The sequence below is a fragment of the Homalodisca vitripennis genome, chromosome 7 (assembly GCF_021130785.1).
Source record: "Homalodisca vitripennis isolate AUS2020 chromosome 7, UT_GWSS_2.1, whole genome shotgun sequence".
Classification (NCBI taxonomy): domain Eukaryota; kingdom Metazoa; phylum Arthropoda; class Insecta; order Hemiptera; family Cicadellidae; genus Homalodisca; species Homalodisca vitripennis.
In genome coordinates, this window is record NC_060213.1 from 58,993,801 (window position 1) to 59,020,975 (window position 27,175).

The 27,175-nt window shown below is 32.0% G+C and overlaps 1 protein-coding gene across 2 annotated transcripts; it reads right to left on the reverse strand.

The window, feature by feature from the left end:
* Positions 1 to 155: 155 nt before the first annotated feature.
* LOC124365869 (leucine-rich repeat-containing protein 51-like) lies at positions 156 to 26,862 on the reverse strand. Of its 2 annotated transcripts, none has more exons than XM_046821961.1 (4): positions 7,416 to 7,551; positions 6,536 to 6,758; positions 3,918 to 4,072; positions 156 to 835 (listed from the first exon to the last, which is right to left on the reverse strand). In XM_046821961.1, exons 2-4 carry the CDS (start codon positions 6,737 to 6,739, stop codon positions 619 to 621), a joined length of 576 nt encoding a protein of 191 aa, XP_046677917.1. In that variant the 5' UTR covers positions 6,740 to 6,758; positions 7,416 to 7,551; the 3' UTR covers positions 156 to 618. The 2 variants fall into 2 exon arrangements, with proteins under 2 accessions (XP_046677917.1, XP_046677918.1); XM_046821962.1 differs by lacking the exons at positions 156 to 835; positions 3,918 to 4,072 and adding exons at positions 13,016 to 13,124; positions 26,571 to 26,862 and having other exon boundaries at positions 6,622 to 6,758; positions 7,416 to 7,563.
* Between the last annotated feature and the right edge of the window lie 313 nt (positions 26,863 to 27,175).

The window sequence follows — 27,175 nt, forward strand, 5'->3', positions numbered from 1 at the left end:
AACGTAAGTTAATGTATGTATGCGTGCAATGAATGAATCTTAGAATAATAAACCTGCAACCCTTTTAGCTTAATTAATTGACATTTGCACATGCATGTAAAATTGTTTGAAAGCTATAAAAATATGATTATGATTATGTACGCTTTAAGAAATAATGTGTATTGAATAAACTTTATTGAAATTAGAAATATAAAATACAATAAATTAATGTTAATACTATTACATTAACAGTGCTCAGACAACTTTATTTAGTGAAAAGCTAAAATTTAAAAAATCTTGTAATAGAATGTTCATGCGCTGGTAAAAAAAAATATTTTTTGCAATTTTTAGTTGAACTTAGCAAAAATACGTATAATTTTCACTGTCCGGTTATTCAGATGCTTTCACTGCAGGCTCTGACTCGTCAAGGGAGAAAAATCTTGGGAAAAGGGCGAACCGGTCAAACTCCTCGTAACGGTTAAATCCACGGATCCAAGGGCTCTTCCTTCTATCTCTGTCTATTGGTATTTTCGGATAAAACTCATCCCAGAAATCTTTCTCCTTGACAGGTTTCTCTTTGGCTGTCTTCTCTGCTGTTTTGTTCTGACGAGGTGACGGTGTCTGAAGCTTGTCTAGGTATCAGAATGTACTCTTGACACGACTGTGTTGTTGACTGTTCTCTGCAGCCGCCGCTGCACTCTTGCGTTGCTGGATCCGCTTGTGGTCCGCCGATGTGACGTTGGTGAAGTCCAGAGACTTCAGCTGTGGGAGCGAGCTTATCACTCGGTTCCGATAACCCTTTCTCTCCTCCAGTGGATTACCATGGAGCGTCAGGCTGTACAGATCATCCAGGCATCTGCAAACAAATAGTGATTTAAAAATACTACCAACCTGGCTTGAATACAAATACTATCAAGTCCTTAGGCTTTCGATTGTATTTTATGGCACTAGGCCACAGTGGCCTAATTCATTTGCTTCGTTCCTTAAGAACTGGGCAGCCGTTTGCTGTTTTGGTGGAACCAAAAAAATAACCAGATGGCAGTTTACTGCCACCATGTTTTAGTTCTTTAAAATCAGCCAAAATTCAAAAGGTAACGTGTGTGTCCATTTATAATAGTAAACAATCAAGTTATAGAAATAATTATCTAATTGAATGGATCCTGCCAAATACGTTTTAAACACCAAAAAATCAAAAGCATTTTTTTTAAGTAAAAACGTTTGAAACGACATCTAAGATCTAGTGTAGAGTATTTTAGTGTTTATAAAAATTTGATGGCAGCCCTGGGCCCAGCAAATTACCACCATTTTCAGCTGTCTTACTGCAAAAATGTTCATAGTGCCTCAGCATGGTTTCTCCTCATTATGATCGCCTATATAGGAGTGATAGATGGAAGATCAACATTGACAAATGGAAAAGGAATGTGCATAAATGACATAGGAAGTCTGGCGAGCCATACATGGGTTTTAAAAACAAACCCAAATCCAGGAAATTTCCTCCAAGTAAAGTGAGTGCAAAAACGTTTCAAATGACTGTAGTTTACTAATTAAATTTCTTTCTATTGTTAGGGTTAAATTCACCATCAATTCCAAAGTAAAGCAGACATATTCACAACAAACATAATTCTTTTTAATATGTCATTATTATTATTAATTCATACATTAACTATAAATAATTATATATAAAAAACAATTGAAATGCCGAAAGTGAATGTGACTAATTCATTTGGAATTTATGGTGGGTGTAGCCCCATTAATAAAAATAAATTGAGTAATAGGTTATTCGTTTTCAATTTTGACAAAATAATTTCAAGAGCGGAGGAGTTAGTAACTGCTATCTTTTTCAGATATTTTACTTTAGTTTCTTTAAACTGCGCAATTTTTATGGTTTTATTTAAAGTTAGACTTTTTTTACTTATATTGTTTCTGTAATGAGAGATTCAAAATTATATTTATCATTGTTTTTTATTCTATTGAGTTTTATGAAATGTAACAAAATAGCAATCTAACAGTTATGTCATTGTTTGCAGTGCAAGTATCAGTTTAACTATAGACATACTTTTGATGTTCAAAGACTTTTATGAGAAAGACTACAACGATCAAACTACACATCTAGTAGAATCTTGTTTGCAGATTGGTGACATAATTCGTCCTAAAGTAGGTTAATATATTTCTAAGCGCCAATATACCGTAAAGTATTACTTAAAAGAAAACGGTTCTCCAGTCAGGGTGTACAAAACGTTTACAATGTTTACCAAATAACTCCACGTAGTGTTCAAATACTGTTAGAAAACTAAAGTGTAACAAACCTTTGATTGATGAATGTGGAATTCTTACCAACAGGCCTAACAGACGCTACAAGAGACCTTGTAATGGAGCACATAAATTCTTTCCACAAGAGAACCACTACTCTAGACACAAAATAAAATAAGGTGTCTAGATGCTGATCTAAGTGTTGGAAAAATGTAAAACCTTTTCAAAGAGAAATACCTTGGTATTCATTGTGGTTTGCACTATTATAGGGACATATTTAATACAAAATGTAATCTCAGATTCGGGCTTCCACAGTCAGGTACGTATGAGTTGTGTTGCAGCTTGTACATCACGATGAGATCCACAGATGATCCTAAAGTACTGAAACAACTAGAAATTGAAACCCAAATTCATAATGATAGAGCTGAATGTGGCTATAAATCATTGGGTCTAGACTCAAAAGTATCAGAAGAAAACAAAGATGATACCATTATAATTTGTTTTGGTCTGGAGAAAGTACTGTATTGTATTACCAAAGGCAGTTAACATGTTATAACTTTTGCATTGATGACCTGGGTGACAAAAGGGCTATTATGTACATTTTGGAAAAAAACAAAAGGAAAACGAGGATCAGTTGAAATTGCTTCTGATATCCTTTCCTTTGTAACTCATAACTTCCAATCACTCAATGAAGACAAAAAACGCCATTTGAAAATGTGGTATGACTGATGTGTAGGCCAGAATAACAACTGGAAAATGGTAGCTCTCATGCAACACTTAATTGTAAACAACTATTTTACAACAGTACTGGTAGAACAAAAGTTCAATACCACTGGGAATAGCTTCTCACCCTGTAATAGGGAGTTTGCCTTGATTGAACAGAAAAAAGGCTGCAATGGTGTATTTTTTGTATCCGATCAGTGGGTAGAGGTAATTGCAAATGTTGCTAATTCGTTGTTGCTAATGGCCTTTGAAGACATCAAAGATATCTTTGATTATTGAGCAAGGAGATTTCCGAAAAACTCAATACATATGGCTCAAGATTGTGCACGATGACCCTGCTGCATTGCTGGCTAGGACTTCACACAATATCTTGTAACTGTGGACAAGCCATTGCATTTCAAAGAAGATGAGAGGTAGGTGTAAACTTAACCTTCTGCCAGTGAAAGTTACTCAATTCCTCAGGCTGTATGAGGGATCTCTTTCTATCCAACCAGCAAATAAAAATTACCTTATGTTGATGATGCCTTACATCCCTCAGGAGTTAATTCTGAATTGTAGAAAGACTATGAAACTTTGTCAAATAACAAACAGTAGTATTTTGGACCTATTATAATATTTAAAAAAATTTTCCTACTCCAAATATTAAACTTCAAATAAAATATCATTTCCTGAAAAATTTCAAAGTTGGCGTTTGAAACGTTTTTGGCAGGATCCATTTAATTATACATATATACTAAGGACTTTAATTTGAAGCATGTTATTGTGAACATTTTGTCACCATAAACATTAATATTTAGAAGAATTAAAAATAGTTATTTTTTTCCTTAACTCCTACAGAACACATTCTTTTTTTTACACATTTGTACTCTAGTTAATTGGGCACACAGTTTTATGGATTAATTTTTCAACAAATATTTTAAAGAGTAAATGAGATTGAACAAGTAATATATAAAAGGAATACTAACTTAAGAGGTCGCAGCACTGAAGTGAGGTCAGACAGCTGATTACCATGGAGATACAGAATCTTGAGAGAAGCGAACGAGGCGATCTCAGGGGCAAGCGATGTCAACTTGTTGAATGACAGATCCAACCAGGTCAGGTGTTCAGGCTGCTCCAGAAGCTACTCGTAACAAGATTCAAATAAATTCAAAGAACTGGTTTTTGTGAAAGGAAACTGAATTTAATATATTAATTAATTAGTAATGGGAGATTGTTCGAACTTGGATTGTTACAGATTGAACGGCGGTAAGACTGGCCTGTTTGCTGGAGGAAGAGAATATAGGTGTATGATATGCCATACATCTTTACCTTTGCCATTATCTTTTTATCATGGATGGCATGGTTTGAAGTTAACAAACATTCAAATGTACAAAACACTATTTAAATAGTAGAATGATATTGACATGCACAAGTAGAAGAACTATATTCAGGAAACCTATTTTATAATTTATAAATTCAAGGTAAAAGATAGAGGATGTGACACAGTTCTTAAGATACATCAATTTTCCAGGGCCTCTGTAAATCTCTTATTTTTATGTGTTATCGGGTGGTCCCCAACAATTTTAACTTATGTTAAAACCTCTCAGAAGGATGTCAAACTTGCAATTTTTAATATTATAACATTTAAACATATTCTGGGGAAGTATAATATTCTGGGTAGTATTCTCTAGGCCGAAGTTTGACTGGGAGGTATGGAAAATTCCTAGATTTTCCTATAATGGTAACCCCCCTCCCCCACTAGGTCATCCTCGATATGCCTGTGTATAAGTATATTATTTACTAAAAAAATACCATGCTTTAAGAGTAAAAAATGGTTTGTTTTTATTAATTTTTGGTTAATTTTATTGCGTAACAGCTGTCACTAGACAGGGCTATTTTGTTTCTTTATCCTTATTTTCCAACCCATTAACACCAAACTAAGTACTCTCAAAGAAAAGAAAATAAGGAACCGAAATTGTTGTTTCCCAAGCTATATTGATTTTTTGTTCTTACAGTAAACTAACAATAAAAAATACAATTAAATTAAATTTTGGACCCAATCAAACTATTTTTATAACTAGTGTTATATTTTTATAAACTAGTGTTATATTGTAGACAATTTTACAGTAAATAAAAGTATAACAGGATAAAACTAGTATATTTATATCTGTTTTAACACTAAATTTATAATGTATTTATAAAACATTTGTATTTTCCCTATTTTCACCTTTTGTCTTCTTCAGTGTGCACCCTTCATAACAAAGGAGTCACTTTAAACATATCTACCAGAAAAAATTACAAAAATGTCGTGGTTCTAAAAGGGTTAAAATTAATATTGTTTCCATACAAACAGTCGTATTATAAACTATAAACAGAACAAAAATGTGTGTATTGTTGTTAATAAATAAAATTAAAATATGAAAGGTTTTCCAAACAATGTTAAAATGGCTAATTTTGATTTGGATTTTCTCACAATAACATACGGTCTAAAGCCCAGCTATTCTCACACACGTGCCTGGCAAAATGTCTGGGACTCAAAAGGTGTCCATAGCAAACCACAATTTTACAAACTAAGAAATTCTCCACAAATATATGAAATCATAGCCAGTCACAAATTCTCCCTAATAATAAAGTAGATTATATCTCAAAGCAAACTTTAGTCTTATTTTATTATTGTATTACCTATGTGTTTTTAGAATATATCAAAATGCCTGTTTAATAAATAATAATAATCGACTGAAAGGTTAACAGAAATGCTCTGGAAATTTGTAATTGTTAATTTGAAACAAAAATAGCTGAAACATTGCACACATTACTCTCATCTTCAGAGCAGACAATAACTGAATATAAGATTAGAATATAAACATTGTTCTCTTAGTTACACAATGGTGGAGAGAGGCGTCATGAGATAGAAGCATAACTCGGCATTACCTTATTTGGGTGCTATGCATTGTCAAAAATAAGTTTAAAAACAGTTTCTTATTTAATGTATCATGTTTTAACTTACTTGATTACTTGCGTTCCCAGCGTGCTTGGTGATTTTTTGTATCTAGTCGATTTTGTATAATATCCTACTAGATGAGTTGATGTACAACTACTTCATAGTGTTGTTTAACTGTGGTGTATTCTGCACCATACATCTTTACTTTTTTATATTTTACTACAAATTTAATCTTATGTTGCTTTTCACCAGAAGGAGGTAGTAGATATCCTTTTGTGTGTTTTTGTATGTTAATTTAAATTATAAAATAAGTGACTAACTAATAAATTCATAATATTAAACCATGTTTAGTACCTTTTAAAATTCTATTAGTTTATAGTATTTTAAGACTCCTATGAATATAAAATTATTTTTAAAGGAAAGAATGTAACAAATTTATAGAAAACAAATATTTGTCTAATAACAATGGTTCTTAAATGAAGTGAGTATAGTGGCTCTAGAAAAAAAGAACAGAAAAATAATCATCTGATCTGTGTTTTTAACTCAAATAGAAAATATTTTGAGATTATTAGCAGTCCAATATGTCAAAGAAACTTGTAATCCATTAAGGATTTTGTAACTTTTATTTTAGTTTATGAACTAAACAAATGACCAAATAAGAACCTGGTAAGCCACAGCGTGAATGCCGTGTACTGAAGTCAAGTGGTTGTTGTTGAGTCTGAGTGAAGTACAGCTGTACCGACCAGATGTTGATCTCCGGTACCGTTTCACACCACGCCGTGGTTTCAACAAGTGCAGTCCCTCGATGTTGTCCAAGCTCTTAAACGAGTAGTCTAGAGGAGGTGCTGTCTCTTTGATTCGTATCATTTTTTCAATTTTTTCCTTCCTGTAAGAATGGTTTTCATTTAGACAATAGTGTGGTCGTCAACACTTAACCATACTGCTGCGGTAAAAAACATAATAACGATTACCAGAAATTGCTTTTAGCATTGTGGGATCAACTCTACCGTACGTGCTGATCTGCCAGCCCTTGTTGGGCCAAAATTGATGTTATTAATGTTTATTTAATAGAAATTTCTTAATTCAACAGAATAATTAACTGGTTTCTTGTGTTTTTATAATAATTTAAAATTGAAATATATATTTTTAATTTTTGCATAACAAAAGGTTAAGTCACCGGTGTCTAATATTTCATCACCATTCTATAAAAAGTGCTACCAAGAATTTTACATAAAAATGTACAGCCTACACCGAAATAAAAAAAAGTTACTAAATACTAAAATGTTAGTGGAAATTTTATCTCAATTAAAATATTAATGTTTCAAAAACATTTAAGTAAACTAAATAAAAACATTTCACTAAAACATTGATTGCGGCAAACATCTTACAACGCAGAAGTACACTGAGAATAGTTGGTCTCACTCTTGTCAGATCAGCAGTGAAGGTGTTAAAAACAGTACATAGTCATCCAGAAGAATGACACAACACACACTGATAGGTTACGATCACTGAAAGATTTGTAAACAATTTCATAAACACTAACCTCAATTATGTTCAGAAGAGCATGTTTCCGAAGAACGCCTCAACTCAGCTAACGTCTGCTCGTATCGTTGCTTGGCTTTCTCGAGATGAGCTTCCGTTGGGGAGTAGCACGACTGCACTCTCAATCTGCCTGCTGCTACCTCTAGGTCCTGCAGGACAGAACATGTCCACTATAACTATAGGTGTTCCAATGAGTTTCCCAAGACTAATGGAACTTCACAGCTTGCACATATCTTTGACATAGGGTTCCAACTATTGTATTACTCTAGAATGTCAGGTCTCTCTCAATATGTTGTCAGAGCTAATCAGTCTGATTACTGAAATCATTCTCCTTTACCTTCTATTGAATGATGTTAAATCACGAAAAGACATTACCAAAGTTTTGTGAATCTGTACAAACCTTCGATACATTTTCCCTTGATTTAATCTAAGTACAGTAAAGAAAAGTTACAGAATAAATTACCTGATAAAAGATTCTTCATAACAAAAGTTTGTCTGTCTGGAAAATTTTAGATGTGTAAAAGAAAAATCTGTTTTAATCACCTTACTGCCACATGTAGTACATTCTGTTACATAATTTGTTCTACATTGAGTTTTATCACTTACTAGCTGTTTCCCGCGGCTTCGCACGCGTCTCTTAAGCTTTGCCCGTATATTTCTTTGCCTTCAAATAGTGTTTGGATATTTTAATATACGTAACTACTGTGTTGTAATTGCAGTTTATAATGTGCAGGCGCTTTGATAACTTTTATATCTTGCAGTACAGCCTGGTGGTTAGTTACATCAATGGGCATTGCGTATAAACCTTCTACATAGAAAAATACAAATTTTCATAGTGATCGGTCCAATAGTTTCTGAGTCTATAAAGGACAAACACACAAACATTCATTTTTATATATTATGATTGCAGAAACAGTTTAAACAAAATTTGTCGTTTCTCTTAAGCTTACTCTATGCTTTAAAACTATAAGTGTAAAGAAATTTATATATAAATATATTTTTTGTCGCATTATATATGTTTACAAAGAACAGCTGATTAAAAATTTGAAAAGACTCTTTCACTTAATAACATATGTTTGCTGCAATGCATTTCTTACGGGTATTTCTGTAACCAGTGGGGCGGAATCCTGAATCGGGAAAGGGATAAAAAGTATCCTATAACCTTCTACAGATCAAGACGAACAAATTAAAAAAAAAAATTAGGCGAATCCGTCCAGCCTTGTGAGTGATGCTGTTACACACGAACAGTTTCTTTTATATATATAGACAAATTAAAGTATAATCATCAGTTTCAAATATATAATGCACTGAGAAAAATAATGCTTCATTTGTACTGAAACATTCCATCTTAATATACTTACAATAAATGCAATTAATGTTATGAATAAAAAACAGAACAGTTTATGTAAATAATTATTCACTGGAAACATTGTTTCCATCAGGACATACTACTTGAAGATTATTTCCTCATAGCTAAAAACTCTTTATGTATCTAATAAAATCTAACAATTTTTGCCAATTTTAATTTGTTCATCCTAAGACTTGTGAAGAGTTCTCAATCATTCAAGAACGTAGCCAGGAAAACATTTTGGGGGTCCAGACAACTGATATTTTCTTGTAGTGAACAAAGCTAAGGTCCCATTTTTTCATTAAAAAGTTCTTTACCCATTTCTTTGTTGAAAACGATCTTTCAGCAGTATATGTCAGTAATACTGAATTATTTAAATGATAATAATCGTTTACTAAAAAAGTAACTGAAAAATTGGAAATTTGAGGGGATCCGGACCCTTGCTGGCTATGTCCTTGAGGCCATTATTAACAGATGAAGGGTCAGATAATATCTAAAGATGGAGTAATCCTACTGCTAGCTTTGATGAATTTACCTACTTAAAGTTATATTACATAATAGGCAACAGATTAATTCCACTATCTTTATTTAAATATAAGTTGTTACAATAAATTATTTCATGATAAAATATATCAATTCCTATAATATTTAATCCTCTGGAGCTCAGTTTACAATTTAACTTTTTATTAAATTTTATTTTTATCGCACGATTTTTGATTGATTGTTTTCTAGGTTTTAAAAATATTGCTATAATGAAATGAGCAATATATTTTTGTCCCCATCAATATTTTTAACAGTTTTTAGGAACAATATCTATTGGTAAAAATAATATTTATCACATTCAATTTGTCTTTAACTTTACAAATATGAATATAAGGCTCATTAACTTGTTAATTTATTAAATATATGTACATTAATAAAATTTAAATAATTTGTATTTAATTTATTTAAAGTGTTTTCCAGTTAATTATAATGCTCTAGATAATTAAAAACACAATAAAAGCTTTAAAAAATATAATAAGAATCTGCTGATGATACCTGAGGTCCTGGGACCCAGAAATGGAGTGGAGTGGTGGGACAGTGAAGTCGGAACCACTTAAGTAACCTAAGTTGCATGAGCCCCGGGCATAACGTAAGAACTTGACACAAGCATTGCGTGGGCAAGTGTTCCAGGTTATCAGCAAGTGTTGCACCCAGACCCATGTTGTACCTACATTACTGCTACAGCTCACCAGTGTACTGCGGTTATCAGATCTCAGGGTGACGAGAATAGCTGCTTGTGAGAGAAAAGACTGTGTTTTTACTTAGGGAATTGTAAATATCTTAAGTTAAGGAGATGTCTTGCTGCTGTTACCTGTCTTGTTGCTAAGATTGGACACACACACACACACACACACACACACACACACACACACACACACACACACAAAGTATAAACATATATAAAATTATTGTTTTGAAAAGTAATTACATATTATGTAAGGCAATGCCAAACTCTTTTTACTACCCTTTGACACTTAGAAATGAGGGTCTCTAATAACATAGTATATACAGGGTGTATCAAAACTCTGTACTGAAACTTTAGGATATTGTTCAATTATTCTGCATGTTTTCATTTTATCATTATTTAATGCGTTCTGTGTCATAGTGTAAACACGTGTTAATTAAATCATGAAGATAAAAGATTCAGTAAGATAGATAAGAAGTAAAAATGAGCAGTAACGATCGCTTAATTGTTGAATTCAATTGATTATCCCATCACTAGTTATTTTTCTGTTACAGTGTTGGCAACACCACACCACAACCCAGGCTTGCAATGACATGTCTTGTACTTTAGAAGCAAAGCAACAACTTATTCAAAACATGAACACTTTTCATATCAACCAAGAAACAAACGGAATTTGGGTAGTTACAATCCCTGAAATGAATAAAATTAAAATATGTAAATTTTCCATGTTAAAAATGCTACCCCCATAATTTTTTTCATTAAAAAATTAGTTTTCCTGTTTTGATTTTAAATTTACTCTTCAACAAATACTTTTAAAAGTGAAAGGTTTTATAGTTTTCACTACTCCTACTTCCTACTCTAGTTAATACCCCTTAACAAAAAGGGTGAAGACAAGTTTTACCTAAAGAAATCGCTCTCAAATTGATGCCCACTTTTCCACGTCAAGTTAATTTTACTTTGAAATAATTGGTTTACAGCTTTTGTATGTGTTTAGCAAGTAATATTACAAAATATAATAGTGTCTATGTAATAAATATACCAAGAGCACTGTTGATCTTAGCAATAATAATGAATTTCATTAACAACTTTTGTAAAGTGCAGTCTTCATTTTCATTAAATTGGGTAAAGTGAAGCAAAAAATCAAATGCAACCAATGGTCTATCTCTTTCCATTAACGTATATCTGTCACTATGTAGTTTTTACTTAAAAATTAATAGTAAAAATACTACGAAACTGATTTTTCAGTTCACTCAAGTTGCCTCATACTGAGAATCAGCTGATATGACAATGTGGCAACAATGCATGGTGAGAGGGGAAGTGGGGTGAGGTAACTGTCTATACGATCAGGCTTGCAATGATGTGTCTAGTTCTATAGTACACACAAAGAAAAGACATTAGTACATTAAAAAAATCTCACAAGACTCATTATTTGAAAGTTATAACAACATTTTGATCAAATATCTATGATCTTTACAATAATTATAAACAAAATCAAAATTAATTGTAGATTAAACAATTAGATATGTTTTACAGTTCTTAATTCTGTAATAGTAAATGCTGAATTGTATAAGAAAAAGATAAACAATGCATTTCAAGTATGCTACGGATTTTAAAAATTTTATATAATATAAAAATATGTATTTATTTTATTACAAATGTAAAGCAAAGTTAAATTGAAAAGAATAATTGAATGTTGGTATTTAAGTACAAACAGTAACTTTAAGTGGATTGTAAAACTAAATAGCACATGTAGTACAACAATGTCATTACACTCTTGTGAGTAGCAGAGCTGTAAAAGTGTTGTTCCCTGGTTACAGATGTGAACAAACATCAGTATGTTCTGTGAATTACTTCAGCCCCATCAGTAAAATATTGATTGTGGCTCAATCAATCCAATGTGTCACGCATGTTTTATGTGTATCATATTGTGAAATATAATTTTTCCTCTGAATAATTTTATGAAGTAAAACACTTCACTTAATAAAGCTTATCATAGTTTGGGAACACAACGTTTTCGTCAGGATTTCTTTACTGCAACCAATGTACAAATCATATTTTTAAAAGTTTTCAAACAAGTTCTAAACATAATTGTATGTTTGTTGCACACTTGTTTAAGTTTAATTTTTACATGCTTTTACGTACTAAATTCAAATATATCTAAATTATGTAAATGCAATTTTGGAAAGCTGTTTACAAAACTATATTACATTATTGATAGACTTTTACAAAATTGTTAAACGTTAATGTTAAATAAGTTGTCACAATGGACAGTTTTATTTAAAAATTAAAGATGTCTGTCGTGGAAGAGTATCCTACTCACCAAATTTTAGTATTTTGGGGATTTTGGAGTCCTCACTCCATTACCAAAATAAACTAAACAAGTAAAAACTGTATCAATTAACAAAAAAAAAAAAAATACAAATCACCATCTGTGATCGTAAATATTAATTCATAATTCAGCAAATGCTCATCCAAAAAAACCCCAATCAGCAATATTTATATTGAACTAAATTAAATATCTTCTGATGTAATATTTATGTTTTAGTAGCTTTAAATTTATCAAATATTACAATGATATTGTAAAATAATTAAAATTGGAAATAAAAAATCTCGCCTAGGACATTTTGTTTTGTTGGCTTAGTCAGAATCCCAATAGGATTCTTCAGTTAGACCTGTTTAGGGAACTTAATTATTGGTAAATATATGTTTTTAAACAAGTTTTGGGAAGCTTTGTAGCTATCCAGAGTTATCAAAATATATTATCATTCCTCAGTCTTATTCACCTCTTCTAGGATAAGTAGGAAAATCTGATGAGATTCTTGAGAGAACATTTTATTCTGATTGAATGAAGATTTACAGTACACTCAAGGATGTATCAGTTGCAGCTTGTTACTTTTTTAGGGTGCTAAACTCAAAAAATCCTTTAGGTGAAATGCAAACAAAATAAAAAAACTTAAAACTTGGTAAATATTCAATGTAAAAAAACTTTTTATGAATTTTATTTAAAAGTTAGATTCACACTCACTTTAAGCAAAGCTTTGTTCCGTCTGGCAGCTCTTTTGCTTTGACTCTCTATTTTATTATTCCCTTTCTTGAAGCCTTCTTTGTCCCCCGCAGATGAGTATTTTTCCCTCCTGTAACAAACTCCAACTGTAAATTCGAGATTAATCTAGAAGCAAGTTATATGCCATTGCAATTTCAAGAGGCAATAACTAAGTTTTGATAAGCATTAGTTTAAAACAATAATTGGTGATTTTTCTGAGCCAATCTTAATGCAGAATCAAAGAAACAACAAGTAATGTAATATACATTACTTCTTAATAATAAGAAGTAATGAATATTTGTAGCTCAATGAACTTTAAGTGGCCATAAAGATTAACTGGTTAGAGAATTACCTAAAGGGCTATTCTTAAATCTAATGGTTTTTTAAGATTGCTTCTTCTTAAAATAAATGCTTAAGGAAAAATAAGTAATGTATTATGAACAATTATAAGTACCTTACATAATTTATATTGTTACTTAGGAAAAGTCAGTAATATACAAAAGGTGTTCAACACAGCATTTTATAATAGTTAATTTGTATGGCAATTATTTGGAATCCATTTGTAATAATTCTAATCGGATTGTGGTCAACATAAAACTGTACTAATATGTAAAACCGTAATCTTCCTTGAGGACAAAAAGTAATCTTCAAAAATCTCTTTAACTAAGTAGTAATTGTTAATTGTCAAGTTTTACATGGTGAACTCAAACATTGGCAAACAACCCTTGTACACCTAATTTAGCAAACAACCTAGTAAACAATTCCAACCCTCTCAATGATAACTATGGTCTGATGTCTACGACTTTCCTATTCATTTTTATGTAATAAATATTTTTAAAAATCTAGATTAGTGTTATTTCCCATTATATTAATCAAAGCACACTTTGTATTGAACTTAGTATGTAACATGTGACCATAGTTGTTAAAAATTTCATTTCTGATGAAAAAATGATGAAGAACAATCTGAATCAAATATGTTCACCATCTGGTTGAAAACGGATTGCTTCATTTTGTACCTTCTCTTATTCAGAAGTAGACTATGCTAGGTCTATCATTAATAATCATGAACTTGATTATTTCAGATACTAGACTATTAGTCTTTTTTTACTTCCTTTCCCATAAAAAGGAAGAAGAGAAAGTATCCTTTCTCTGAAAACAATTTAATTATGCAATATGTCCCTCTGAATATTATTATGTATCTGTATGTGGATGTACTGTATACATACTAATAACCATACATAGCTAAATGAAAAGATTGATTTTGATGAAATTTGCTAGACCCTATTAGAATCTCATTTAGAAATACCTAGACGCATTAATTTTATATTTAAAATGTTTTAGAACAAACGTTTTTATTTATATATTATAAGTCAAAACCCATTATTTTCTACTAAACCATTCTCAATTTAAGTCTGTCTACCTATATCAGCTTAAGAGTGCTCTCTGACATGAAGATGAAACTATCTTTCACGAAGCATTTCATTGTCAAGTTTATATTTTAGATTCTCAGGAGATCAATGATTAAAGTAGTTAGCGTTATTTTGTTGTTTTTGTATTTTGTTGTTTTTGTATTTTGTTGCAAAGTTCTTTAATAAGCATTTCTAAAACTTATTCTTAATTTCTTATTTCTGTCTGTTGCCCCTTTGAGAATATAATTTACCTGTATCTTTAGAGTACATTTCAGTAAATAGTAATAATAATATAAACCATTTATTTCCCCAAAATAACAAACTGAATGTTACAATCAAATATTATTGCCATTGCTAAACAATAATTAACACTATGACATAACATAACTTATTTATAATAACAGCAAATAACAAATACAAAAAATTGTATTCTACTTATTTTATTTCCAATTGGTATGTGTGCCTTAGAGTAATATAATATAAAAAATAAGTTAAGTTTTTTTAGGTTTTTCTTTCTTTCTTTAATACCAATAATTAGGCGAATACATTTTACACAATAAGGAAAATGTAGGTACCCTATAAGGTTGTGCCTGTGTTGGGGATATTGATTCAAAAAGAGTAAAAAATTAAAAGTAGTGGAAACAAGCAAGAATTAAATACCTAATAAAAATGAGTTACTGTATTGTGTAGTAAATAATGTACTATTGTGTTATAGTATTAATAAAAGGATATATGCATGATTTACAATTAAAATCATGTAGAATACAACAGTAAAAACGTGATAAACGACCGACACTCCCTATAATAAGGCGTGTTTCAGTTGTAATTAAAAGGTTTTCCTTATCAGTTGTATTTACTTACAGGCACACATCAACTGTAAGGTGTTAAATGTAAGTTGTGTACGTTTTCCATCTGTACGTAGGTCAACTAAAAATATTCTAATTAAATTACACATCTGGTGATATTGGCATAATTTTACGATATCCTCTGACGAAGCGTAAATGTATTCAATACATTTCAGAGAAATTGAGTGCTCTGTTGTTGCTTAAATGTATTACATTTGAGCGAACATATAAGTTTGTACATAGAGCAGACACACTAGAGAGCAGAGCGTGACTCATTCTTAGCTCCAGATGTTTCGTTAAACGCTGTGGCTATATGGCCGGCTACCGTCTGTAGATTAGACAGACGGGCGATGAGTGGTGACGTCAACCGTGACGTAACGAAAAGGCAGCCAGAACTGTCACCTTTACACCACTGCCTTAGAAATATAAAAAAAAAAAACATAATTTGTAGACTATTTTATTAATTGCATATTATGCATTGGTAATGTATTAAACGGTAATATAATAAAAGTGTACGCTTAAATAAATTAAAAAGAAGAAATTAATTTTTTTACAACTAAAAATGAACCATGTACCAGAATCTACACTTTGTAGTTTATTAAGATATAGTTTTGTTTCTCACAATTTTTCTGGAATGTTTCAATTAATAGTCATTAAGAGAAATCATAATTAATTATAAATAATTTTTGTCATATTAAATAATATGTATGTCATTTAATTGCATAAAATAACTGGAACATTTGTTTTATTTACTAATAACACTCAAATGATTATGATTTCATTGTATATTGTATGTAAGTGGTAAGAGGGAAATTAGTCTCTCGTCTTGGGATATTTGAAAATGAATTCTTCCATTTACCGACTAAAAATAGTTTTATTATTAATCACCTATGTATTATCGGACTAAGTTCTTATAGAAGGGATCTTGGTACAGTTTAAAGTATATATCATACAGTCTACATCACTACCAAACTTTTCTATTGTCTTCGGCAAAATACTGTCAGTTATACAAACGTCTGGATGAGTCAGACAGATGTAAAGTAACACTTAAACTGGAACTTGAAATGTTATACATCAATGTTTGATTCTCATTCATTGTTATAAAACACAGGGATGTGTCATTACGATAACAGATAGGATTATCTAGAAAAGTTGGCTTCTTACACGAAAGAATTTTGAGCTGTTGACTTACCATATGGTTTTTATTAGATGAGACTACAGTTGAACGTGGTCGTCAAAGAAACCTGAATATGTTCATTAAGATGTGACTGGCCAAAAACGGAAAATTGCGTTAAAGCAATAACAGTCTAGAGAAAGTTATAAGAGTTGTATACGACATCTCAACGAAACAACTGATGGCATCTCACACCCAGCACAACTGTCGTAGATCTAATGCATTTAACGTGGATGATACAAACAGTTCTTTTCATTACCACAATCCCTTCCACTTTCCCATTACTGTACAATAAATCTCGGGGACTGATGTTTCCTCAAGCTCAAAATTCTTATTTAACAAAAATCGATCATAAAAATTCCTAAAATTGACGCTAAATATGAAACTTAAATTATTAATTATAATTGTGAGATGCAAACTAAAATAAAGCCGTAGAATGCATTATAAGAAAATTATTAAAATGGAATTAACTGAGAACTTACAATATTTATTAACTTAAAAAATGAGTAAAAATTAGTAATTCACTTAATAGAGCTGTAAAAGGGATTGGACGTAAGTTACCAATGCGGTATAATGCTGTTACTAAAATGTGACAAATAGCTCGCATCCAAATTAAATAGTTAGTTATAAAGTTTGCATGATAATGTTTACACGGATCAATACTGTGCACTTTATGATCAAAAGATAAGATCACTGTATATTTCTAAAGATTTAAAATTTTATACGTACTGAACTTGTAATTTAATTTTTGTTTGTATTCACACTTATGGAGTTTAATCACAACTGCGAAGTTTGGTGCACAATATTGAGTATATTTAGGGTATAGACCTATTTCATGAAATATAGTTCTTCACTTTTAAATTTCTGTTTGAAGCCTTATGAAAGTATGCAATTGAAATCGAATTCAAGACCATGTATAAATTATGTTTGGTGTGTAATCTACTGTATACCGTTTATATTGATCCCAAAACTCTCAAAGTAATAACCATGTTTACGTATATAGTGGTTTTAATTATGATCCACAGATAAAAGAACATTTGAAAGCTCATAACGAATTTGTACAGAGACAAAGGCGGTAACTTGCTTGTTTGACTATATATACTTTTATGCTGTATTGTACACAAAATTAAATGAAAAGTACGTAGACAGTAACGTTTACATATAAGTTGTTGGCTGCCAAATTTTATATATACCCAAACTGTTTGTAGTTATCTCTTTTAATAACAGATAACATGTGTACTGTAATTAATTGTACAGTATTAGAAAACTATACCAGTGTTGGTTTAGAAGAGGGAGTGAAAAGAAAATTTTAAAAACAAATTCATGTTTTAAATGTATCTGTATAAGAATGTTAACCTAACATTAATACATTTAGCATCAATTCACAACTTTGACATTCATTACCTTTCAATAACTCTCTAAGTAATGATGGTTTACTTTTATATTCAGCAAGTGTCTATCCTAGAGTATTATGGGTTCTAGGCAAAAATAAAATTAATAGGTCTAACAACCAACCAGTAACTTAATTTTACTTTTCTGTTCTTTCTCAACTCAATGGAATGTTCAACAAGTTTGTGTCGACGTGGAACCTCATCTTTATGTTTGATGTAATGAATAATTTACAATGTCAAATCTCATCATTAATTACCAAATTAATGATATTTATTACACACCACAAGTGCTAGAGCTACTTCAAAACCTTTGACGTCACAGTCTGTGACGTCATAGTCGTTCCCGTTCTTTGAAACCAAGACCGGTGACCGGGCATATAGCCACTCCGTTCGTTAAACCGAGATCGGGCAGGCATAAGCTTTGTAGGTTATGTTTGGGAAGGCTAATTTGCAACAAATTTACGTCGCGTCAGATATTATTACGTTTTTTCTGTTCTATTATGAAGTGCACATTATGATTTACCATTAGTTTTGTTTTATGAATAAAAATATACAAGTACACATATTGACACATTGTATCAGAATGTACACTGTACTACTAACAGTAATGCGAGTATATTGAAGTGATTTTATATTGAAATCGATTATGTCAACTATAGTATTTTAAGACTGCACTGGGTGCATCACTACAAGATGTTTTACACGACATTATTTTATTTTGTTACTCACATCTTATGTAACAGCAAGAGTTATTATACCATGCAAATTAAGTTAGCGATATAGTGCAAGTGTAAAATTACGGATGACAAAGCAAGTTGAACTGGTGATAAACGATAAACACACTTCCAGCTATAATGATCTGGAACATATCTGCCACAGGATTTCGGAAATTTGAAATTGTTATAGGCCTATGTTACAAAATGTACAACCCTAAAAACATATAACGATGGCAAGTGTCCTAAATGTTGTTATCGTTTCAAATCCATCGTAAATAACAAACTTCAAACAAAGAATACCTGTCAAGTTTGTACCCACATTGGGTTAGGACTAGCCTACTGATTAGTAATTCCACGTCAGGTAGGAATATATTTGTCATTTGTTGGGATCTAATGTTATTGTATTGAAATAAGCAATAAAATAATTTGATGGCGGTATTGTAATAGATGTTTTGAAGTATAGTTTGTTGATTCCAACTATACATTTCGCATCTTGGTAAGGTTTAGTATTGTACAACATATTGTAAATTTCAAGTAAGGGCAAGACAATACTACATACTAGTAGTAGCGATTCATCAATTTTGTTAACTTGAACTTCTGGGAGCCAAGAACAAATTTGTGTTATATAGGCATTCAACTTATATTTTTAATGAAATATATTTAACTTATTTATGAAAGAAATTAAGAACGAAAAGCCGTTAGCCGCAGCAGTTTGGTAGGATTCGAAATGAGAGGTAACTTTTCCATAGAAAATATTTTTTAGTTTTATACTCCTATTACTATCTGTCAGACAAGTAAATAAATGATAAAATCAGCATTAGCAAAAAAAAGAAAAGAAAAACAGTATATACAGAGTGCCCCGTAACTCTCTGAACAAAAGTTAAACACTTTATTGGTCAGGTCAAGACAACCAACCACATTTCACTATATGAACATGGGTTTCCGATGCTTAGTTTCCAATCTGTCTGTAAGTGTTTTGTATAAAAAATAAAATATAGCTAATAGATTAAATTATACCAAATTTGGCTCAAATGCTTATGATAGCAAGGCCAGTTACTGAAAAAATATTATGACCTTATCTTTAATATTTTAAAAATGGCGGCTATTAAAACTTTTTAACTTTGAATATCTTGAAAACCAGTAAGTTTTCCCAAGAATTGCAAGAATAACAACTTTAGAGCATAGAATCACCAATCTAAAAAATTATTTATATCCAATAATAAATAACTGATTTAGAGCAGATTAACTGTGAAAGACATGAGGTTTTTATTAAAAAAACGTATACACACAGACAGACAGTAAAAGTATTTCCTGACAAAAAGTGTGCTTCTATTGTGCAATGCAAATTAGCTGGCGACTCCCGGAGTATAGCTGTGCAATAAATTTAGCTAAGAAACCGCAATGTCAAACACTTGAAAATAAATGTAACGGTAGAAAATATCACCTAACTTCGTCATCAAACTGGATTTGGATAAAAATTTAAACAGTTTTACGTTTCATATTGAAAAAAAATACAAACCTTGCACGAAACTTAGAAAGAAAGTTTGCACTCTTTAAAGTCACAAACTCTACTGCCGTATGTAGGCTACTTCCTCAGTATAAAACTGTGCAATTGACCCAAGCAACGTAATTATTATGAAGATCGATCGATAGATAAATGTACAGTTTTTTGCCACCACACCCTGATAAGCGTGCAATATGTAAATGGTTCGCATGTCTCAAGAATGTCACTCCAAGGAACAAGAAAGCTCTTATCGGTGCATAGCTGTAGCTGTGACATGCAAATGGCGATGGATGGAGTTGGGGGGGGGGGGCATCAATGTTGTCCTTGTGTAACCTTAGACATAAGATTGTGCAGCGAAACAAAGGAGAAGAAGTTTTTAAATTGAATAGCTTGCTGATTGCTCCAACAATGTAACAAATGGCGTCTTCATAAAAATTAATATTAAACAATTTCATTAAAACGTCTAGACCCGAGTAAGAGTCCAAGCCATCTAAAATTTCCCAGGAGTCTCAGTAGTGGTTACGGTGTTGCTATGTACATGTTTACGACTGTTTTAATCCAATTCTTCAAACGCTCTGAAAGCAGGTTACTGTTGGAGGGATTGTGCATGGCATCTGGTCAGTATTGTTGTAATCTTTTGTAACATAATTGTAGAACCGATAGGACCTGGAGTGCATACCGCCTGTTAAAAGGGCGCAAGAGGAAGGGGAATGAAACATGCGTAAAGATGAAAAGAGGAAATTAATACCAATTAATTATAAATACTCAAAAAGTTTATTAAATGCTTAAAGTGAATATAAACAATTCTTGGAACACCTTTGGTAGTGGTAGAGAGGACTGACGGCATTGTTCACTACAGCAATACCAGATAGTGACTGCGGCTAGGGGCCAGCTAGTTTTACACCCACACACACACGCAAACCCCATGCAGGGGATTAGGATCGGCACTATTTCCGCCCTATAGTTACCCTAGTTGAAAGTTTATACTATATATATATATATATATATATATATATATATATATATATATATATATATATATATATACATAGTATAAAAAGAAAATGATACCCAAAATGGGTAAGTGGATTTAAACGACCATAAATAAACACATTCTGACCGATGTAGACTTCTCAGTCATACGTATGCATATATATTTCCTTCATTTGGATTACAAGACACACTCAACTATGTCACCGAAAACATCTTAGACATTCTGTATATGACAAGGGCTAGAAAGAAGTAAACACTTTTTGATTGAAGTTGGTTTCCGATATATGTGTATTTTTTTTTTGATCGAGACAACAAGGCCAATTCAGCGGTGGCGTCGGAAATATAACAAATTCGAACCAGAAATGCTGATGATACACGTGCAAAACATGGTATAAGAGTCAGGATAAACTCTGATCCTTTTAACCATGAACATCGCAATAATATGGCCCTGACGTATGTCTTTATGCGTTGAAAAATTGCTGTTACTAAATAGTATAAAGATTTCGTTTTTTTTTTAAATTACGTGCGAAGTCGCGGGTAACAGCTAGTATTGGAATAAGATAATCTTTGTAATATATAGTTCGTGTTATGGTACATGATTTCGATGTATTATTTTGCTCTAAATACGATGCCGCAATCCGTTTTTTAATATTATTATTCGTCTTTGAGATATTGCTTTATTTATCATTACCGATATCATTTAAAAAATATCTGAGTTTGCAAAAGGAAATGAAGGTTACTAAAAATTACCATTGATGGGAATGTGATTTAAACTAAAAAAGGAAACAATTTATTTCATTACGTATAGTTGTGCATTTAGTCACATCAATAAGGCAGTTATTTGTTAATAGGTTGTTAAAGCCTCAATGCCTAGCGGCCGTTCATCCAAGGCTCCGCTTTTAAAACAGGGAAAAGTTTAAAATTACGTTATACAAAGGAATTCGTCTCAAATCTATACATTTTTCACTATAGAAACTTATATTTTAGTGTCTCAATGCTAATAAAATCTAAAACATACAATTACATTTATATATTAATGTTTTATAATTTATGTTAAAATTTTGAATCGGAATATCTATATAGAATATAAATGATATACAATTAGTATTAACAGATAATAGTTTTTTTTTTTTTTTTTTTTTTTTTTTTTTTTTTTACAAATCTTTAGCATTTTGACACTAAAATCTAAGTTTCTACAGTGAATAATTTATGGATTTGACACGAATTCATATTATTATAACGTAGTTTAAAACTTTATTCCGAGTTTCACGCGGACCCTCGATTGCGCGGCCGGCAACTTACTACGTTTCCCTCTTAAGTACGACGGTAAATATCCGAAAACCCCTTGCCACTTCCACATGCCACTCTTTTCGTTCACTTTTCGTATACTTACTATAAACATGTTATATCCTTATCTTGAGCCGTGTTTCTGTAGGCCTGATTACAATGCAACGATTATATTACTGTAAATTTCCACAGTTATTGATGGAATAAGAAAATTTTAATTTTATTGTTCTTCAGGAAATGTATATAAGCTGTGGCTAAAAGAAACGCACTGAACACCGATGCACGACCGTATTCTCTTCCGAATCAATTTGGAACATTCAGGAGTTGTTTGGTCAATTTTCTTAAATGACATTCGGCATAGCCAATACGTCATACGTATTTTTATCTATTTGAAACACTACTACTTCCTTAACTTGTAAAGAAGTCGAAATTTATTTCTTAAAAATTTTTAAAATGTTTTAGTTTAAATTAAGATGTGTTGGTTTGGTTAAATGAAATCAATATAAAACCCTATTTAGTACCATTGTATAATTACTTAATAGCATCATAAAAACACGTAGAGTAGTAAGTATTAAATATAACTTCATATATCTAAATATTACAGAATATTATTTCTATTTTCATCAAAATTACGCAGCATTTCCATGGTACCTCCACACTGTACTTTTAAAAGTCAATTCAAGATAGTCAATACCAGTGGTGTACCTAGATATGTGGCGCCCCTGACAATGGTACGCTCTAAAAAACCCCCAGGAAGCAAAGAACCCACCGGCTTATCAATACAGAGAGATTGATATTTTCCCTCGTCCCAAGAAAATGTGAAGGTGTTTCTTGGAAAAATACATACAAATAAAGACAAATACGCAATATTGTTAATTTACAGAAATTTTAGAAATAATGAAACTAATTGACAGCCCAGTATCAAAGGTGTTATATCAATAAATAAGGGGTTTGAAGGAACATGGATACTTTTAGCTTAATTATACTCTCGCCAGGTCAGGACAATTCCAACTTGCCCAAACGTTTGGGGGTGAAGATTTTGAAGCATGAGGCCTTACGAAAGCAGTCAGTGGGGCCTCAAGGACTAATCAAACAAACCGACTCCAAATTCTTATGTCTTTTGCATATGTAGAAAAGGATTCTAGTCTCGAATGATAAAACCTACAAGTCAATTCAAAAAGAGGCTGTTACAGTGGACAAGGCTAGCAAAATGATAAAGCGTTTGTTAAATACGATTCAGGAAATCCGAGAAGAAGGCATGGGTCCAGCAATCGACTATGGAAAAAGCAAGCGCACTAATCGGTATCGATGATAATTTTGCTGCAAAAGATGGAAGATCATAAGCCAATGCCTTTCGGATTCAAACAAACAAACGCATGATGACTATCTCGACTCAAAACAGGAGTAGGTATATGATTTATTTCCATCCTTTTCTTGAATTCTGTCAGAATTAGAATATACAATATAGGCTACCATGAATATTCAGTATACGTTTATTTGCCCAAATAAACAAGAACTATGTCAACTGGATCTGACCACAATATTGCAGTTTATGCATTTGCAAGAAGACGCTGATGTTAAAACGGGTTTGCAAGGTTATGTGGTCTCGTGCTCTGATAAAAAGTTCATGGAATAAGGAGGTTCAGCTTGGGTAATATAATATTCTATCATATATTGGCAGCTAAGCACTACCAAGAAATTAAAAATAAATTAGTAGTAGTATTAGTAGCATTTCTCAAAAATTTATCTAAAAAGATAACATCGCGGCGGTGCAGCGTTATTTTTTCAGAGGGCGGCACGGCGCGGCGCTCCGTCGCGTCGCCGGCGGTGGCCTTCTAAATTTGCGCCTCCTTGCCCTTGCGCCCCTGGTGGGGGCCACTCCTGCCAACCCCTAAGTACACCACTGATCAATGAAAATGTACAGTAGTCACAGAGAGAAACCCATTGTATTTTATTACCTGTGATGTCGTTTCATATGTAAGATAACACTCAATAATGTATACCAAATTTTATTAAAATCAACTAATTTAGTATTATGGATAAAACATATCACAATCTGTCTTCACAAGAAAACTCAATCTGAGAAACCAGTACGCTAAACAATTCAAGACATAAAATTTTAAAAATTGTATGCGCATATCAAAATAACTAAAAAAGCACCAAGTACATAAATACAGAATGTTCGCCAGTGGTCTGATTTTAAAAGTTCAGGTGACAAACACTGAGCTTTGTAAAAAATGTTGATTGACAACGCTGAAGTTAACAGTTTTCCTTTTGCACGTTTCCCCCTTAAATTCTTGCAAAGTTTGATAATTCAATAAAGCGTTTTTGTTGTATTGGTTGGGGAGAAATTCACAGTGAGCCCATGACTACAACGGGATGATGGATAACATCAAATAGAAGAGCAGAGTTTGAAACAGGTTTGCGATTTGGAAAGTCGGTTCTTTAAGCAGCTGGTGAATGTGTAGGGCGTAATGGAACTGAAAAACAACTCCTGTATTATGAGAAAGGAAGTCTTCGATGACCTATTGGCCTTTTGACCACACCAATCCCACCTTTCCTTTCATACTATTTCCTATTTGTCGTATCAATTGTTCACCAATTGGGGATTGGATTCCCTGCGTGGCAGTTTTACAAAATTGTACATTTTATGTGCTGCTGATTTGGGTTTTCTAGATCTCCTATTCGTCCAAATGGTAAAATCCAAGAACATTGACTAATACTAATTCAGTCGCTTCAAATGTTGACGGACTTCCTACGAATTATTCACGAAAATAAAATGAAAACTAAAGGTACGATTACAAATCTTAAGCTATGTTCAGAACATTTGTGTCGGCAAAGTTTGTGGTAGAAAATGTGTACTAACTCGCTCAAAACTATGTGTTCCAAACAAATGACAACAAAGTTGTTTCAGACTGATCCGGTCACTTCTTCTCTTATTGCAGATCAAAATGTCTCGGTTACCACCTAGATTCCAATCAAAGGCACACAGAAAATATGCTGTGAAATTTGTTGGTTTTCCTATACGCACAAATTTTAGAAGACATCAACAACAAACACGTAGTTGTTGTAGATTAATTGTAGTTTGTAATGCAGCAAATTATTTTTAAATTTTACCGACTCATCTGTATTACTTTTTTATTAGTTTTGTATTTCAGGTTCTAAATCGATCTTAAGATCACGCAATTAACAAGAATATGCAGAAAAGCCAAAGTTTTAATCAGTATTTAAACTCATATAATTTGTTTCCCAGAGGAGAGTAGTTCATTTCTATATATATATATATTGTAATATACATTGTTATTTATTATTAAGTTAAAATATATGCCAATCGAACTTTTTGGAAACAACATACACATATTTTAACATTGCGTTGTTAAATCATTATTCTTTTTAATTGTTGTTGTTTTTTAGTTGTTTTCAAACATGTGGGATATCCCCACTTTCGAAATGCTCCAAGTAAAATCGCATGAAATATAAATAGTTGTACAATATGAAAAACTACATTATAATGTTTTCTACTGATATAAAAATGCAACAAAAGGATTATAATAGACTTGTTTGTCTATCTATTTGTTCCTTGTCTATTATAATCTATCATTTTTCCTATTCCATTATTTGATGTGATTAGTAAACATTATAGAGAGATTGTAATTGATTTGTGGAAATGGATGGAAAGAAGGCTTAGAAAGTGTTAGATTTTGAAAGTAGTGTATCAATCGAACAATTAATTATGATACTAATTTATTTCAGCACAACACAAATTGCTTATTTGGTTGGTAAAAATGGTTTATTTATGAGTTTGCAAACGTTACCTTTACGTTTATAAAAACAAACATAAGATTTTATGTACTTTATATCGTTTTAAAGACAAGCCAGTTGTTTCAACAGAAAAATACAACTTTACGAGTATATAAATTTTTAAAACCAAACAAACAGCTGTTTCATTAAAACGTCCACAATTCGGTGTTTTACTAAACATATTACTAAAGTTATTTTAAATAAAATACATAAAAAACATATAACTTTAAATAAATATTTGTTGGTGTGTGGAAGTCGTCTGAACAATGATAATTTTTAACTTCAAGTGAGGTATTTTGAAATGTTAATGATTTAATGTCACACATCTCTGTTAAAGGTTAGATCTTCAAAATTGCTCAGTAGTGTTGAGCAATACTGGTAAGACGACACAAAGATAAAACCATTGTTATTACTCACACGGCCTTAAGTTTGTCCTCCAGGTCCACCTCTTCCTTCAGGTACTTCTGCTGGATGGCGTCCACGAACTCGAACTGCGCCATGAGCCGCGGCCGTCGCTGTGGACAGAGGCCAGGACAACAATGACAGGGTCAGCTGTGCAGGCCGGTCAGCTGATTGTTGACGTGGAGTCGATTGATCGATAACGGGTACCACTTTGTGCTCGTACACCTGCCAGCGCTTTGCGCTTTCCCGGTTTCCGCCGGAAATAGGGGTGAGCCGCTTGCCGCCAACACAAACTCTATTGAGGACTGTAAACAATTCAATCAATTTCAGAACGCAGACCAAATTAAATTATTTGCAATGAACAATATACACTACATAGCAAACTTTATTTTGAAATTGAATTTCTAAGATTTATACGGCATCGGGACCATATTTAGATTTCCGTTTCAATGTATTAATAATGTAGCCATCCTTCGTCGATTAAAACGTACTTAAATGTTCTCAATATATGTCATCTTTCTCAATGCTACCTTCCTGTCAAAAAAGTGTTGCCGCCAAGAGCTTCTCCAGTTTACACAATTTCGTCTCATTGAGGCGGCCGTTTAAAATTTTAAAACATT

Coding starts and splice junctions, on each gene's coding strand:
- LOC124365869 (XM_046821961.1), bottom strand. CDS start 6,739: ATGATACGAATCAAAGAGACAGCACCTCCTCTAGACTACTCGTTTAAG. Junction 4,073..6,535: donor TTCACGCTGTGGCTTACCAG/GTTCTTATTTGG, acceptor TGTTACGAGTAG/CTTCTGGAGCAGCCTGAACA. Junction 836..3,917: donor TCAGTGCTGCGACCTCTTAA/GTTAGTATTCCT, acceptor ATTTGTTTGCAG/ATGCCTGGATGATCTGTACA.